The 17,586-nt window shown below is 39.4% G+C and overlaps 2 protein-coding genes across 7 annotated transcripts in view; one reads left to right on the plus strand and one right to left on the minus strand.

The window, feature by feature from the left end:
- GSTCD (glutathione S-transferase C-terminal domain containing) overlaps positions 1–157 on the minus strand; it is a 74,926-nt gene extending 74,769 nt beyond the window's left edge. For 3 of the 4 annotated variants that reach the window (XM_075090720.1, XM_075090722.1, XM_075090721.1), the window contains exon 1: positions 82–137. The gene's annotated coding sequence lies outside the window, so the exon portion shown is untranslated. Of the gene's footprint in view, positions 1–81 lie in introns of all 4 variants that reach the window. The other variant, XM_075090723.1, reaches the window with a different exon arrangement.
- Positions 158–165: 8 nt separating this feature from the next.
- On the plus strand, positions 166–17,010 carry INTS12 (integrator complex subunit 12). Of its 3 annotated transcripts, XM_075090726.1 has the most exons (9): positions 169–300; positions 3,067–3,173; positions 5,135–5,380; positions 6,555–6,718; positions 8,731–8,883; positions 9,430–9,617; positions 13,507–13,666; positions 14,990–15,142; positions 16,055–17,010. In XM_075090726.1, exons 4-9 carry the CDS (start codon positions 6,563–6,565, stop codon positions 16,634–16,636), a joined length of 1,392 nt encoding a protein of 463 aa, XP_074946827.1. In that variant the 5' UTR covers positions 169–300; positions 3,067–3,173; positions 5,135–5,380; positions 6,555–6,562; the 3' UTR covers positions 16,637–17,010. The 3 variants fall into 3 exon arrangements, with proteins under 3 accessions (XP_074946825.1, XP_074946827.1, XP_074946826.1); XM_075090725.1 differs by lacking the exon at positions 5,135–5,380; XM_075090724.1 differs by lacking the exons at positions 3,067–3,173; positions 5,135–5,380 and having other exon boundaries at positions 166–300.
- Positions 17,011–17,586: the final 576 nt, after the last annotated feature.

Here is a 17,586-nt window from a genome sequence, read left to right on the forward strand (position 1 = left end):
GGTAACAACCGCGAGGCAGTAAGCCCCACCCCTCACAACTACATCCCCCCGCGCCCGAGACGAGCGCCAACCGCCGCTTACCCGGTTCCGCACCCGGTCGCTTCCGCCCTGACTCCGCCCCTTCCTGCGCGCGCGCCCGGCCCCGCCCACTTCCCCCGCACACACACACACACACAACGTGGGGCGCGCGCCCGGAACCTCTGTCTCCGGGCTCTGGTTCCGTGGGGGGAACCAGCGCGGCGGCGGACCCGGCTCCGGGCGGTGAGCGGCGGCCGCCCCATCACAACCTCCTCCTCCCCGGTAAGGGCACGGCGGGTGGCCCTGCGGGAATCGGGCCCGGGCGGTAACGGGGCGCGAGGGGTCCCCTGAGCCTTGCTTGGGGCTCTGCCGGGGCGGGAGGCAGTAGCGCCGCTCCGCCCCGGGGCACGGGCGGGGGGGGCTGGGGCAGGTCCTCCTCTGCCGCCGGGCGCCCCCGGGCCGGCTCCCTCGCCAAGGCGGCGCTGGCCCGCGGGTGGTCACCGGCCGCAATTAGGAAGAAACCAGACCGAGCGAACAGAGGTGATGTATGCGCAATACAGGACGTATAAGTTTCCACCGTAGTGGAGGGTATTTTCCGATTAAAAGGCGGTGGCATTTTATTCTCTTAAGCATTTTAGTTTTGAAGAGTGGCTTTCAGATCCCAGGCCTTGCCTTCATTGTTAAAGGAAACGTCAGGGAGAAATTTGCAGCAAGTATGTTGCAAAAGATCGGGTCGTGACTTAGGTGTAATTGATTTGGAAATTCACTTTTAACTGAAGTTTGGTTCTTTCACCAAGAAATCACTGGCAGGATGATATCTAGGGAATTTGTAAACCTGATAAATTTTGGTAGGCATTGAATGACGGAAGGGCGAAAACAGTAATGGCAATATAACCAATTTACCAGTGACTTAAATCAATAAGCAGTGATGTCTGCCTGAAGAGCATTTTTGTGTCCACTTCTGCAGAATATTGAAGCTTGGTGGTAGCAGGGGTTAGCAAATTTCAACTGCATATGTATGATTATCTCATTTACTTGAATAAATGTTTTTTATAAAGCCCATTTTTGTGGCAACACAACTATTCGTGAGCACAAAACCATTTTGTAGAAAGGTAAGGCAGATGTAACAGGAGAAGGGCTTGATTAAACAAGGAACTCACGACAGAGTGCCAATGCAAAAAGGACATATACTGGAGATGGAAGTGGAGACACAGGCTACAAAGGAGGGATATAGAAATATTGCCCACGTATGTGAGGATGGTGTTAGGAATGCCAAAGCTAAGCTACATTTGAAACTAGCAAGAGATGTCAAAGGTAACAGCATGCTGTTTATCAGGGAAAGGGATTCACAGGGAAAATATGGTGCTGCTGCTGAGTGGGAGAAGTGTGTTAGTGACAGCAGACACAGGTAAAAGTGAGATAGCCAGTGTCTTCTTTGCCTCAGACTTTACCAGTAAGGTCTTCAGGCCTTTTGCCACAAGGCAGGGTTCAAGGAGAGGAGGAATCACAAACTGCGGAAAAGGATTGAAGCAGGGATTCTTCACCTGACAAGTGTGTGGACCCAGGCATTCAAGGGTGCTGAGAGCTGACAGTGTCTTCATGAAGCTATTCTCTGCATTTTTGAAAGGCTGCAAGATGGGGGGAGATCCCCAAAGACTGGAGAAAGGCAAATCCTATGTTCATCTTCAGAAAGGGTGAGAAGGACAATCCAGAGAACTGCAGGCTGGTCAGCCTCATTCCTTCCACCTGTGGGAAGATAGTGGAGGAAGCCATTTGTAGGCAAAAGGAGGAGCGGGTGGTGGCTGGGGATAGCCAGCTTGGGATCTACTGAGGATAAATCGTGCCTGACCAACTGGATTGTCCTTTGTGGCAAAATAACTAGATCTGAAGGGAGACTGTTGGATGTAATCTACCTTGAGGGGGACCTAATGGAAGCCTTTGTATACCGTAAGAGGAGATTATTGAGAAGATAGAGCCAGTCTTTCTACTCAGCACGCTGCAGGGGGAAAAAAGACAGCAAAAGTTGTAACTTCCAATTCCAAGTAAGGAAATGACGACAGTTAAGCCTTGGGACAGGTTGCCCAGAAGGTATGTCACATTGCTGTCTTGGGAGGTTTTCAAGATCCAACTGGACTAAGTCCTGGGCAAGCTGCTCTGAATTCAGTGTTGACTTTGCTTTGAGCAGGAAGTTGCACAGGGTGACCACTTGGGGTCCCTTCCAAACTGAATGATTCTGTGATTCTTGAGTAACTTACTGTCTGTGAGGAGTAGAAAACAGCAAATATAGGGCAATAGTGTAATCTTAGACACTGTATAAACAGGTTACTGTGATATTGATTGAAATATTAATTTAAAAGTACAGTATAAACTATGCTGTAGAATAGAATGTGAAATGAAGGATACCAGTACTAATAAGTCCATAGCAGAAGACTTTACTCCAGTCTTCTAAACTCTTTTGGAGAAAATGTCAAACAACTAAGAACTGATTAATACAGTTGTTTTGATTAATACAGTTGTTGGGACTACTAAAGTGTGTAGGTTTTGAAATATCCCTCATGGCAGATAACTGAGAAATAATGTTGTCATGAATCAAGTCCTGATGAAGATACTAAAACAAAAACTGAAAATAAAAATGCTGGTTTTCCTGCTTTTAAGACTTGATCTACTTTATTAAGACTTATATTAAATCTGGAAGTGATGTGGAAAAGGCATTATTGGTAAATACGCAAAATCTGCCACTATGACAGTTATTAGATTAGTTGGGAAGAGAGAAAATCCTGAGGAACGGAAGAATCCAAAGGGGGGGGGGGGGGGAAGGTGAATTGATATTATGGTGGTAAGTGAAATTAATTATTGATTAATACAGTGCAGTACATTGGAAGGAATTATCTGCTATTGATTCATGTTACTGGATTTTAAGTTAACTGCTATAGATGTTAAAGGTAGCTGAAAAGGATATGTGAGTGAAAGTCCTAATCATCAGTGTCAGTGAAAAATAAAAGTTTATAAAAAATGGGTTTGTTAATAGCATTGCAATACAAATTGTAGGTGTGCGCTTTCTTGGAAAAATATTTTCAACTTTGCACCTGTCGCAGAAAATAATAGAAATAGGAGTTCTGAAACAGACGGATGAAAATACATCAATATCTGAAAATGTAAGTAGGTCCACTTAACTGAAAGTGATGATGAATAAGATAATACGTGTGTAGGCATGCAAAACAACAGCTGGCAAATAAATGAAAAGAAAGGGTCTCTTACACCCCAGAAATCTAATAAGTATTAAATTGGAAGACCACATATTCTGTATAGTGCTCAATTAAGCTTATATGTATTTGGCAGAAGACAACAGTATGCTCAAGAAATGAGAGACTCCAAAAATTCTTGGGCGGTTTAAGAATAACAACCCACTAATAAATCCCTGTGGGAAGAAATAAATGTTTAAGTCACTTAGAGTAGTCTGCACTGGGAGGTTACTCCACGATTGTCCATTGTAGGGCTTTTAATATTAAATCTTGCATACTTCAGAGAGTTTTGTTACCCTACATTTGGTCTTGTCCATCCATCATCAAACAGTTCTCACACAGTAGTGAAGAAGTGTCAGAGACCTAAGCTGAGAAAGGTGCTTTTAGGGCTGGGCTAATGGGCTAATGCTTAGTTGCAAGAGGGTGCGCTTGAGTTCCTGTCCCTGCTCCACGAGTTGCCTGCGTGTTCCCTTCAGTTACTGCTTTGTGCAAAACCAGTTCTGTGCTGGATTCAAGGATTGTAACACAGCCCTCTAATCTCACAGCTGCATTATCAAACTGCTACACAAAAGACTGTGTCATGCTCACTTTTCCCCTCATTTCTTTTTCTAAACAACATTTGAATTATTTTCTGTACGAAGATTCCACTTCAAGAAGAAAGTCAGGGAATGCTCTTGCACAGAATAACCTATGGCATCATTGTTAAAACACTGTACTAGTTTTGCTCCAAGACTATCAAGCTGCTGTATGCTGACTTCACCACCAGAGGAGCAGTTTATGAATGAAAGCATGAATGAATGTAATTGGATCTTAGCTTTATATGTATCAAACCACTGTTCTGATCTGTAAACGTTTGGAAAAGGCCACTACCAAAAGCAATAGCCCGCCTGTTGGACCAGGCCAGTTATTGGTATTAGCCTGTTTGACAGTTGTGGTATTGTGGTCCAGTAAGGAGAGCGTATTTATCAATTTACTTTTTTCAGATTAAGCTATTTGTAAGGCAGCCAGTGATGTGTTCATATTTCCATTAAATATACTTACCTTCTTTAATGACAAATAGATTTTTTTAAATTTGAAAATTTATGCCTAAACTGAGCATATTTGAACTGTTTAATAAGCCCAGTTCCCTCCCTGCTCATGAGAATTTTCTCATGATGTATGTTAGTTATAACTGCATTTAGCCTCTGACATTATAATTTACCCTTGAGAACGGAGAAAGAATTGCTTCAATTTCACACACAAAAATACGGAGAACTCTTTTGAGATTTGGATTTTAACAGTTCCTTTACAGTAGATGCCTTTAAAAAGCTAGAGCTAGAAATACATCTGGGAAGTGTTACCTTTAGGAAAGATGAAAATGGAATTAGTATGCTTACACTTGTTCTATAAATACCACAGGCATCCTGAATTGCCTGCTAATGACTGTTGAAGCTACCTGTTCCTTATGTAGACAAGCATATATCCCTAGAAGAAGCCTCAGAAAAGAACTTAAAGGATTTTTTTAAACAGGAAATTATTCCAAATTTCTGAAATTGGTGTTTTAATTCTACTGTTTTCATTCAACAAAGCTTTTAGCAGAGCCCTAATTTAAGATTATATGGTACTGAAGCCTGGAAGGCATATTCACAGAACAAAGAAAAGGAAGAGATAACCTACCCACAGAACTCAGGAGCAGCCTGAAAATTTCTCAGAGGTAGATACATTTAAAAAACCAAGGGTATGTGCTTTCCACATGCATCAAATTCACTTTCTGTAAACATCAGAGAGAGGCTGAATTGTCTGGATGGGGCTTGTACCGCAGTCTCTGCTTGATCAGTGGAAAAGCAGAGTAACCGGTGTGTAGTACTTACTAACAGAAGTTCTGTGGCCACCAGGAAGTGATTTGACAAGTAGCAAAGATTAAGGAAGAGAGAAGAGGCTCTTGAAGCGGATTCTTAACTCTCTGCTGGGTCCATTGATGAAATCCCTGTGAAGTCTACTGTATGTCGAACTCCTTGATGATCTCAGTCAAGCGATTCTCTGGTGTCTCGTGAAAGCTCAGCATGAGATAAAGGTTCCTGGAGACTTCTAGGCAAGCGTTGAGGGAGCAGGCTGCCACTGCTGGTGTTTTGGCCAGAGAGGTAAAAGTTCACTGCCTTGAATATCAAAAGGAATTCTTCAGACAAAAGCTTGGAAGCTCCATCTGAAAAGCTGTCCAGGCAGTGCTTTTGAGCAGAACTGATGAAAGCCTTTTCAAGAATGTCTTCTAGATTACTGTATAAAAAAATAAAATGTCCTGGTGTGTTTCAAATAAGATTTGAAGGGATTATTAACAATACCACTTCTCATCCATTTTGGAAAAGAGCAAGAAATTTTCCTTCCCATGTTATTTCTTAAATTATTAGTCATTAACTACTGATTAAGTTAGAGATCTTTGTAGGGACAATTTCTGACGTGAATGCAGTTCCTTAGAGCTTTTGTTAAAGAAATTACCAGAGAGAGCTCCAGAGTGCAGGAATGTATTGCTATGAGGCAAACTTTTTTTTTTTAATTCATTCCAACCTTTTCCTCACTTTATCCTATTTACATTGACATTGTGGCATCTTAAAGCTCTGGATAGTCATTACTTGACATGAAAGCCTAGGCTATCACAAGGGGATGTGGATAAATCACATTGAGTTGTAAATTTTCTCACTGTTTCAGCTAAATTTAAAAATGGACGCTATTTTTTCAGATTTTAAATATATATATGAAATCATATACTAGCTGTTTTATCTCTCATATTGTATGTTATAATAAGCTGTTCTTTTCAGAAGTTTCAAAGTTAATTTTTCTACAAGTAAGAGATTTTTCTTTGTAATTCTTAAATGAGCAATGAGAGAAATCACTGTATGTGCAAATAATGTTAAGGAGAAGGGTAATAATTGTTTTTCTTGAAGTTTATACTTGGCATACTTTTCAGTGTTCTGTATGTATGGAATATCAAGAATATGGAATAGTTTTTCCTTTTATACAAGTATGATGAGTTTAGTTTCTGAATATCAGACATGCCAAAGAACAAATTTGACATCATTTCAGATGTAAAGCCAGATTCAAGTTCTGCAGCTCTGAGGTTCACAATCAGTCATCCTCTAATGATGATGATTAATTCACTTATCATCCTTGCTGTGATTTAATATAACTTCATTTTTTAAAAAAAGCTTTTGTGAGATAGTTAGCCACATGCTGTTTACGTTATGCTCCATATGGATAAAGTTGTCATCGTTTTTGTTTGTTTGTTTGTTTTTGGGTTTTTTTTCTTTCCTTCCTCCAAAGACACCGCTATGGCTGCTACAGTGAACTTGGAGCTTGATCCAATTTTTCTGAAAGCTCTGGGCTTCTTGCATTCAAAGAGTAAGGACTCTGCTGAAAAGCTGAAAGCGCTCCTTGATGAATCTTTGGCCAGGGGAACTGACTCAAGCTATCGTCCATCTCAGAAGGTATTAGTATTAGAGAGCATGGGTCACTTTTGTATGCCTTTTTAAAGCTCCTGCTATTCCTAGTTTGTCTTCTATAGCTGAAAAGTTAAAAGAGAAATAGAAATTGAGGACAAAGAAAAGGTAATTATAGAATGTCCATATTCATCATTCCCCTTTTATGCAACACAATCCATTCAGTTAATTGAAGTTAATGGGGAAAAAAAAATATCTCTACCTTGTTGGTGTACCAAGACCTGTAAGAGATATTCAACACTATATTGCAAGTGTCATGACTTTTCAATAGCACTTTTCATATTAGGTTTTGTCATTTTTGCTTGTAAGCTATCATATGCGCAATCTAAGGTGAACCCAAAATTATGTATTTCTCCAGTTACAACCAGAGCTAAAAGGTCTTTAAAATGCAGGTTATTTTTGCTACAGATAAATAGGAAACAAAGCAAGCTACTGACTGATAAAGCTGGATCTCTTTTCTTGAAATTCTGTTGATGAAGTCCTATGAGAATGAAAAACACCAAATGGTTCAAAGCAGAAATGATTTGCAGGCTGAAACCATTGCCATCCAATGGACAAACATTATTTTTTCATCTACTGAAAATCACTAAACACCTGCTAGAGAGAATATTTGAATCTGAGATTAGTGTATGGAAATAACCAAGCGGGGACATCCTCATATTGCTACGTATTGCCATATGGATAATGAGGTAGCGTTCTCCCCAAGGGTGCCTAGAAGTCATCCTGGTATGTCCTAATGATGGTATGTGTGCTGATACATTGGTAGTATTTCATTTCTATATGTACTGAATGTGGTTCTGCATGGTTCTGAATAACTAAAAGGCACTGTTACTGCTACAGCATACATCATGTTTGTACTGTGTGGTCTAAGTCCTTTCTATTCAAATTGTTAATTCCCCAAAACCTAAACTGCAGTTCCCTCTAACACAGGTCTCAAAACTCTCAGGAGCCCTCTATGTCAGAGTTCAAAGAAGCATTGGTTTGTGGTTTAAGAAGGAAGCAGGGAGCTGAATAATAGTGCAAAGAGGCTTGGGAAGCCAATTCTAATAACAGCTCGGCGGGTAGTCCCCTGCCCTCAGGTGAGGCTGAGGCTCAGGCCAGAGGAAGAACTCTTTTGTTCTCCTCTTTTCAGCGTGTCTCCAGTATCAGCTGGACTACAAAGCTCAAAAATGGAAAAAAGTACAAGACTTCCTTTCCTTGCACTCTCAGGCTGCAGCATTAGTTTGTGGTTGACCATGAATCCAAGAACAGACTAAGGAGCACAGGATTACCACAGTCAGGCAGATGAGGAGATCTATTTCTAATGCAACAGGAAATCAGCAAAATTTGCAGGGGCTGAGGCTCAGGATCTGCCCCAGTATATGACAGAGAATTACTCTCTTCTTACCAGGCTGGAAGGGTGCGGGTACCTTGCTTACGAACATTGCTGTGATTAATCACTCACTCACAGACTCTGCTTATTATCTGTTGCTGACACTGATGTGTCATTAATAAGAACTATTGATTTCTGTTGAGATCTAAATTTATTAATCTGATAGGTGAATATGGACTGAGATTAAGTGGAGGTCAATATTTTTCTCTGTGAGGGAACGAAGTGTCGATGTTTGGTGACTCAAGATGTCAACTTATGTTTTCAGCTTATATTGAATTTTGTCCTCAGAAGTATCTGAAAATTTGTGTTAGTTAGATCTTTGAATTTTAAAAGCAGAAAAGTTTTCCTTTTTAGTTAATGTTCAAAAAAAGGTCTGTGTCCTCCAGAGGAGCACCTTTTCCTCTGGAAGATGAGTGATATGGGGAGGGTTTAATAATTGACTGCAGCTTAAACACACTAATTTGTTGATATCATATGAAAATATTTAAGAAATGTTAAAAAAAGAGTGCACGTATAGATGACCAGTGCTGTATGACATGTTTTTTGCCTATCCTGTCATCTAACTAATTGCAAACCAGGAATTATCTCAAGTGTAGGGTTTGCCTTCAATTTTCGATTCTGTTTTTAGGAAGTAGAGCAACCAAAAGTATCTGTTACCAAACCTATTTCCAGTAAGCAAGAGCCTAAAGCTTCTTCTAGCTTGCCTTCTGGCAACAACAATGGCAAGCCCACTGCATCAGAAAAAGTGAAAAAAGAAACAGAAAAGAGATCAACTGATAAAGTGAGTAATTTTTGTTCTCTGATGAAATAACTTGGTTAATAAACTTGAAGATGTTTTAAACAAAAGCTCTTCTTTTTAACCTGTGTAAGTTAACTCACCTAATTGTGCATGGCCTGTGAGCTGTATTATCCAATCATGTTGCCATTTAGGCAATCCAACAAAAGTCTTGTTATAACTCTGTCAGTGTTTTCCCTGCTCATTGCAGGCGGGTTGGACTAGATGGCCTTTAAAGATCCCCTCCAACCCAAACTGTTCTGTGAGTCTATGTTTTAAATATCCCTATAATAAGAGGTTACTAAAACATAGCAAGCTGAAATGTGGGATTCCCAAAGCTTTTCAAAGGATTTTGAGGTGAAGTACAAAAAGTGGACTTGAGCTTCTAGTTCATAAATATTTTGAAGAAAATACGTATCCCAGGAAAATGTTGTGTGCATGCTGTATAAAGTACACCTTCTTATGCTGCTAACCTAATTGTTGCAGTCATTTCCTCATTTTAATAATATCCATTAGCTTCTTGCATTTTCACATTCTCTGTGTGTGTAACAGATAAAAGGGGATACTGCTGAAGGAGCTGATACACCAAAGAAGCCCAGACTAGAGAAGCAAGAGGCTCGTTCCTCTCCTATTACAGTTCAGACAAGCAAGGATTTATCCATGCCTGATTTATCTAGCTTTGAAGAAACCAGTGCTGATGACTTTGCTATGGAAATGGGATTAGCCTGCGTTGTTTGCAGGTAAGACAACATTGCTACATTGCCATTGTGTAGTCACCTGTTTTGTTTCGTTTTGGGTTTTTTTCATTGTGTACTATTCAGTTAATGATTCCTGTAGTTTTTATTCTGGAAGTCACGTAAGCACACATCCGAAATTAATAATACATTTAAGCATCCTTCATGAATAAGAATGGTTTCTTGAGAATTGAACCTTTAATGACAAAATCAAGTTTTCTTCTTCAGGAAAGGGCAAGTGAAAAATGATAAAACAAGGCATGATACAAAGCCTATCTTGACAAATACTGTTTTTTAATTATTGGAAAACAAGTTAAAATATTAATGGCTAATGATAAGCATTTTTAAAAAACCATTTCTCTTCTGAAAATATTTTTAGTGGCATTATTGTGAGATCTGTATGCGTTGCTCCTCTTTTCGTAATCAGTTGACATTACACCTAGCCATGTTTTTTCAGTTAACAGTGTAAATATATCTTTAAGTCAAGACAGGTTCTTTTTACTTTTCAGTAAGGGCCTATAAAATAGGATCTTAGTAACATTCTGCTAACAATACATTCAGTTTTAACAGAAGTATAAAATATGCTTTTGAATATCCACCCTGGGACCAAATCACTCAAGTCAGGATTTGGTTTCATAGATGATTTATGTCCTTCTAAATCCCCACTGCTTCCAAAAGGAGCAGTTTGGCTCTCCCAGTTGTACCTCCTTCCCTGTCCTGGTTAGGGGATATATTGCCCACACAGGTTGGTGATCAGCTGAATGAATCAGCTGCTGGATCGACTCTCCACTTGAGTTTTTCAGTAGGTTTAGGTTTCAGGAAGCTTAGTGAGTGTAAATGCTTATGCTGGCACATGTGTGGGTGCAGGAATGTAGATCCAGGACAGAGAGGAAGGCGGGTCTGGCCTTTTGGTAGCATTATATATTTTAGCTCTCCTTAAATCAGTTGAGAAATTGCGTTGTAACTTTATTCTTCAGTCATTTCCATGCTTGTTCCTGTTCCGCAGATAAAGAGATGTCTCCAGTACATGAAGGAAAAATTTCCATTGTTACAACTAATCATACTGTTAACCAGTTGTGAAATGATGAGATTTCATGTCACGTCATTCCCATGTGTTAGCTCAAATGTTTAATGTCTTATTATAGACACTGAAAAAGGAAGAACAGTTAAAACATTTGAAGTACGAAATAAATATTCCAATTTTACCTTTTTTCCTGCAAATTCCATTTTTGCTGTCCCCTAAAGGGGCAAAGCCCTGTTCAGCAGTATGTTAAAATGCTACTAAAACAGTATGGTATTAACTTATTTGGCAGGAGGGGATAAAGAAAAGTTTTGTTTAGACAGTCTTGAGCTGCTGTGGATTATTCATTCTGCAACTTCCCTGGCAAAGGAAAACACGTACAAGCATAATGAGAAATGCCTGCAAAGTAAAGAAAGTAAAGAAAGAAAGTGCAACTCCTGTGCCTAGCGTGGCCAAGACTGCTTTGAAAAGCATAGGCCAGGTACGTGGTTCCGTTAGCTGTTCCACAGTCAATGTTTAACCTGGCTGCTGAAGGCGTTGCTTCTAGCTAATCGTGGTCACAAATCCATGGTGCTTTTGCAAAAGATGCATCTATCCTGGCTAACTAAAATAGCTCTCATTAAGCTGATGCCAGAGAGAGGGAGAAGCACAGCAGGGAGAGAAACAACCCATTAGAGAGGGGATGGCAACAGTCACCCAATGCTCAGGATTTGTTTTCATTTTATGTGAAACCTGCTGGAACTGATGTCACGTGGTTCTCCATCTCCACCTCACGCCGTACAGGATGTTTTTTCAGAGTATTTGTGCTTCAGACTTTCTGAATCCAGCTCATTGGTTAGACAGTATTCCACTATTTACTGCTCAGCTCTGAACATGTGGGCCCTTTTTGGGGTTGGCCATCTTGAGCTGAAATAATAAGATCACAGTACATATGAAATATAAAAGCACTGGATACTCTGTAAAATAACTCAGATATGAATGGTATTCAGAAACTGAAATTTTTTAATAGTTCAATCAATTAGTCAATGAATTCTGAATGAAAACAGCATGTCCAGTTGCAGAGTAGGTGGTGTTCATAGTCAAAGGCTTTATATTTATATTGCTTAAGAAGACAAGTTAACAACAAGAACCCAGCTGTGGGTTCACAAATGCAAGAGTGCATTTGAATATTAACTACTCTTTTTTTCATAGACGTAAAAACTAAAGTAGAGATATTAAATGTTTGTTCAAGGTTTGCTAAGTGTCAAATGTATTTTCACAGTTTCATTGAACGTTGGTGCCTGAAGTGGTTTTCTTCTTGTTCTTTTATACCAAGTTAGGCATAAGGAGAGAGGGAGTATTAAAATAACTTCACCCTCTCCAATACCTGCAGATATTAGAAAAACAGGACTCACCAGTTAGTTGTGTGGCTTCTCAGTTACATGAAGAAGAAATACTACATGCAGTTTGCAGATGATAGTGAGCTCTGCCTCTCAAAAAAAACCCCAAAATGCATGTCTTCTAAAAAGCCTCGTTTTGAAGGAACAGCCTTATTTTTTACGAATACTTTTTTGTTTGTTTGTTTTCTGAAGGTAAAAACATAGTTTGGTTTGTTTCTCCGTTATAATTTAAAAATAAATCTGGTTTAACTTGTTTCTGAGCATGAAGAGATCATGTTTTTTTAATCAGTCTGGGATTGTTCTTTGTAATTTTAAAATAGGGGGAGTCTCCTCCCTTGAGATATGGGGTTGAAACATCACTGCTTTCTTCTGACCCGGTTTATTCAGGAATAACAAACAAAATGGCTTTTGAAATATCATGTATCTAAAATAATGGGCCCTGGAATTTCAGAAAGGTTTCTCCCTCTCTTTTTAAATAGCCCATTAAAAAGAGAAATATTTCTTAGAAAATGTTCTTGTATCCTTATGGACAATACCTTCAGACTTCATTTTCCTGTTATATAAAGAAATAAGGTATTACCTTTCCCCACCCATCTACAAATAGAGTTTCCATGGTTACCTGGGTACCTGTTCCTTGGGGATATGAGCAAAAGCAGCTTAGGAATTAAATAGCCTGATTTGTCATTTGAAGGAAGAAATCATTAGGAAAATGGTATTTGGCTAATTCACAGACATACTCCCAGTCATGTGTATATCACTAATTTGTCATTTGTACAGTGCGATTACTTTCACCAGAGGCCCACGCAAAATAAAGTCCTCATCACCAGCTTACATGTTTGCTTCAAGGCAGGACTGCACAGTTAATCCTCTCTATTCCATCTTTCTATGGTTCTGGTATTATCTTGAATTCCAAGTGTCTGTTTGTGTAGTAGGGACCAAAAAGATGGGTAATAAAACATCTTTAACGTAGTATACAGCTTGGATGACAGTGCTGTTAAATCCTGTAGCAGAAAGCACTCTTACAGGCTTGTCACTGAAAAATTATTTGTTCTTGAACTGTATTGCTCTACAGCTTACAGCAAAATTATCTGAATGTAAACTAGGCCTTCTTACACTAATATAATGAGGAAGTCATAATTAGTATACAGTGAGATGTCCTTAAAATGCCCAGGTGAAGCAAAGCAGGTGAAACTTACATTTCTGATATAAAAATCAAACAGGGAAATCAAGTGTCATATACACATGTTTAATAGTGTAGAAGTTTTAGATTTTCTTGAATGAAATTACCTTTAAAAAACACAAAATTTCTAAAATACATGTTAGGAAGAACTCATACAGGAAGAAAATGAATAAGTTTCATTTGCCACAGGTAGAAAATATACACTGAAGCAAAAATATTTATAGTTTTTACCTTAAGCCTTGCAAAATTTGCAACAGTTGGATAATCCTTTAAGTACTCTCTTCCATAATCTGTTCTTAACTATTTGCTCTGCAGGCAAATGACAGTTATTTCTGGGAATCAGCTAGTGGAGTGTCAGGAGTGCCATAATCTCTACCACCAGGATTGCCATAAACCTCAAGTGACAGACAAGGAAGTAAATGATCCTCGACTTGTGTGGTATTGTGCCCGCTGTACCAGGCAGATGAAGAGAATGGTAGGAGTCGGTTTTTTGTATGAGCACTATTTGAATACAGCAGGCTATTTCTAATACGTCAGAGTATTTTATGGGTTGCAGAAATCTTTGGAAACATGTTGGAGAACCATTCTTCTCAGCAGTGCTGCCCTTGCTACAGCTGTGTTTTTTAATGTAGCATCTCAAAGAGTATTCTGTAATGTGGTGCTTAAAGCTTTTTAAAAGGCAGAAGTTGACTGAAGAAGAGTGAAATAGGATTATTTCCTGCTTGGTAAGCAACAATTGAAAACCTCTTATTTCAGGTGATACTCGGTTTTTAGTAAATATCTACCAAACAGTCCTACAGTTATAGTTTTCTTCTGAGCTTTGGACATGAATGGTTGTTTTTCTGTAAGACAAGACCACAAATTTTGTTCCAGATCTTAAGTGCTGAGTGTTCTCAGGCTCAACAATAAGCTGAGGGTAGCACATTCCAGGAAAAAAATCCCTTTATTTTGATCTGCATGTTAATTTCCTGACTAAACAGACTAATTAATCCTGACCCCACAGGAATCCCACTCATCATATTATGAGAAACAAACATCAGAGTAAGAAAGCATTTTTGGGTGCATGAAACATTAAGCATTAGTTCACACTACTTCAGTTCTGACATTTTAAAGTCAAACCCTTTTATACAGCAGAAAATGTGTTCTGTTTTGGAACTGTTCTATGATAACTTAGCAAATTATCTGTTGAAATGGCTCTACTAAGAAACAAGAAAAGGCGCCAATGTAAGATCCTGGCCTAGGAGCTATCATCACTGACTGAAGTGCACGATTCTTCTGATGATCATCAGGCCTTTGAACTCAGAGGAGTGTTTGCTTGAGGTCAGTTATTGCACAGGATAGCCATTGCAGCCGTTCAACGTTTGCCTTCAACATGCCCTTTCCTTTTTTTGTTTCAGCATAAATTCTACCGTTTTACCTGCCACTTCTTAGCAGACTCTTGCGGCCTGCATCCCAGTACTGCTGGACGATGTCCCTGTCTTCCTCAAGTTCACCTGTCTCTGCCTTATTTCTGTGAAGGCCCAGTGCTTTCCCATTCCCTAAGTGTCAACACTGCCGCTCTTTACACGCTGAAATAGCAAGTCCTATTCAGTATGCTTTTTGGCTGGACTCTGTCCCCAGTATCATACTCAGCATTACCTCCACATCCCGTTGCCCTGTTTCTCAGGCACCAGTCAGCTTGAAATTGTAAAGGCTAGATTGCAATCTGATAATGCTCATGCTTTTCGTTAACAGTCGAAATAGTCAATATTATGAGGCCCATAATTAATTTGAGGGTGGTTTTTATCCATTTATACAGGCTCAGAAGACACAAAAACCACCTCAAAAACCAGCTCCTGCAGTGGTTTCAGTTGCACCAGCTGTGAAGGACCCATTGGTCAAGAAGACAGAAATTAAGTTAAAACCTGAAACCCCACCAACTTTTCTAGCATTCAAGAGAACAGAAGTCAAGGTAACGTAGTTTAAATTTTCCAGAGGAATAGTTTATATTTCACTGCAGAGGTTATTATTTTTTCAGTTAGGCCAATCTTTTCTCACAAGAACCATGAATGAAAATAGTCTGTCTGGATATTACACAAGGGTAGTACTTGAATAGAGGGGTTGAATTTCCATTTTGACTCTGCCATTCGATATAACTCTGGGTTAATAATTCAACAGGTGTATTATCCCCATCTGAAAACTGGGTTTAAGGTGTTGGAACTGCAGTTAATGTGTATAGCACTTTGCAGGCAAAGAAAACTTTGTTTGCAGGAGGTTTGTCTTTTGCAGTACCTGAATGGGAAGACTAGAGGGAAGAAGTCCAGTGACTTTTTTTTTTTTTATTGTATCTATAGTACAGGCTGCTAAGAACCAAGAGGAGGGAAGGGAAGGAATTCAGACACTGCTACTTTGACCAAAAGACTGAGCAATTAAGTATTGCATTTATTACAGTCTCTGATTTATTTTTTTTTTTTGTCTGAGCATCCATCATTTTGGTAAAAAGTGACATCAGGTAACAACAGTAAACAATAAAAGGTGGTGGCTTATCTCCCTTTTTTTATACTTCACAAATTTGGGGCTTTTTGTAGTTACTTCAGTTAAACTATCTTTTAGAGTTTGTGGGGGATCACAATGCCATATGATAGCCTGCTAGCTGTATAGAAGAAAGGGAAGAACAGGTAATGTTAGTTTTATGTGGCTGGGAAATTAAAAGTTGGCTGCATCTGGCATCCTTTCCTTTTCCTGTTGATACTAACTGTAGTCACTGGTGATGAATTATTGTCCGTTGGGTGTTCCTGGGAAAAGAAATACAAGCTCAATCTATTCCTGCTGTTGTGTTACACGAGTAGATACTACTATAATAAGAATGCTTCATTTATTTTAGACCTCGGCAGCAATTTCAGGGAACTCAGCCAGTACAAGTGTTTCCTCTTCAGCAACCAGTGGCCTTACAGGATGGGCTGCTTTTGCAGCCAAAACCTCCTCTGCCAATCCATCAACTGCCAAACTGGGATCAACAGCACAGAGTGCCAGCGGGAAACCTGCAGCTTCTTCAAATAACCAGAAACCCGTGGGTTTGTCAGGGTTGGCGACTTCCAAAACAGGACTGGGGTCAAAAATAGCTTCCGCCAACAACAGCACAAACCCTGTTCAGCTGAAACCACCTCCGCCTCTGACGCTGGGGAAAACCACTCTTAGCCGTTCAGTAAGCAGTGACAATGTCAGCAAAGTAGGTCTTCCTAGTCCCAGCAGTACTGTGCCGAGCACCAGCAGCCAGGTGAGCAGTGGGAATGGCAACAGTGGGACTGTGGGTAACAGTGGGGGCAGCACAAGCAAAACCACAGCAGATACTAGTAATCAGTCAACCTCCCTAAAAGGCCCGACTTCTCAGGAATCTCAGCTCAATGCTATGAAAAGGTTACAGATGGTCAAGAAGAAGGCTGCTCAAAAGAAACTCAAGAAGTAGTATGGCTGCTTGCTAGTTTTCTTGGTTGTGTTCTGTGAAACAGCAGCATTGGTGTGTTTTCCTGAAGAAAATCCCCAGGTTACTGGACTGAAACAGTTAAATCAGGGAAGCCGAAAACCTGTGTTACACAGGAGGTCAGACTTGGAGAATCCTAGTATTCCTTCTGACTTGCAAATCTCTGAATTGAATATGTTGGAGGAATTCCCTATTATATGCTCCTTGATTTTAACTCAAAGCACTGAAACTTGAAATTGTAAAAGTTGGGTATTTGCAGTATAAAAAAAAAAGAGATTTATGTGGACACTTAATAAATTGAACTTACTGAAACTGTCATTCTTAAACATCATTAATAAAAGTATTATTAATCTGGGAAATCATTGCTGCTTTTCTTTCACCAAATACTTTTCCAATACTTAAAATACTTCACCTGGTCAGTTGTGTGTATTGTGCGGAGTTAATATAGTTTATATAGTTTCTGAGGGAAAAAATATATTTTCTTTTAAACAGTTTAAAAAATTAACTGTTTAACTTTAAAATAGGATATGCTGTTTGAATTTTAAGTGGCCTATTTTGTTTTTATACAGTGAGAAACTTCATGGGTCGTGGTGGTGGTGTAATTCTCTGAGGGAGGAGAAAAGAGCATTGGCAGAAGATAAATGGCCCCTAACCTGTAAAAAGAAAGGAAGAGGGCCAAAACAGTGTTTTCAAGCTTTCTTAATCTGTAAAGAACCTTAATATTGTCCTGTTGAATGTGAATGGAAAGTAAGTGGTAGGCAGTATATATTTTAATTAAAAGCACGGTCTGATTGAACCACATTGTTTTGATGATGTGAGAGAGAGAGAAGAAAATGCAGGGAATTGTCTTAGGTGTTAATAAGTTAGCTTCCTTTCTGGCACACCTGAAACACATATGACTTTTTGATCACCCAAGTATTCCGTGCTGTTAAGTA

Source organism: Phalacrocorax aristotelis, chromosome 4 (assembly GCF_949628215.1).
Source record: "Phalacrocorax aristotelis chromosome 4, bGulAri2.1, whole genome shotgun sequence".
NCBI lineage: Eukaryota > Metazoa > Chordata > Aves > Suliformes > Phalacrocoracidae > Phalacrocorax > Phalacrocorax aristotelis.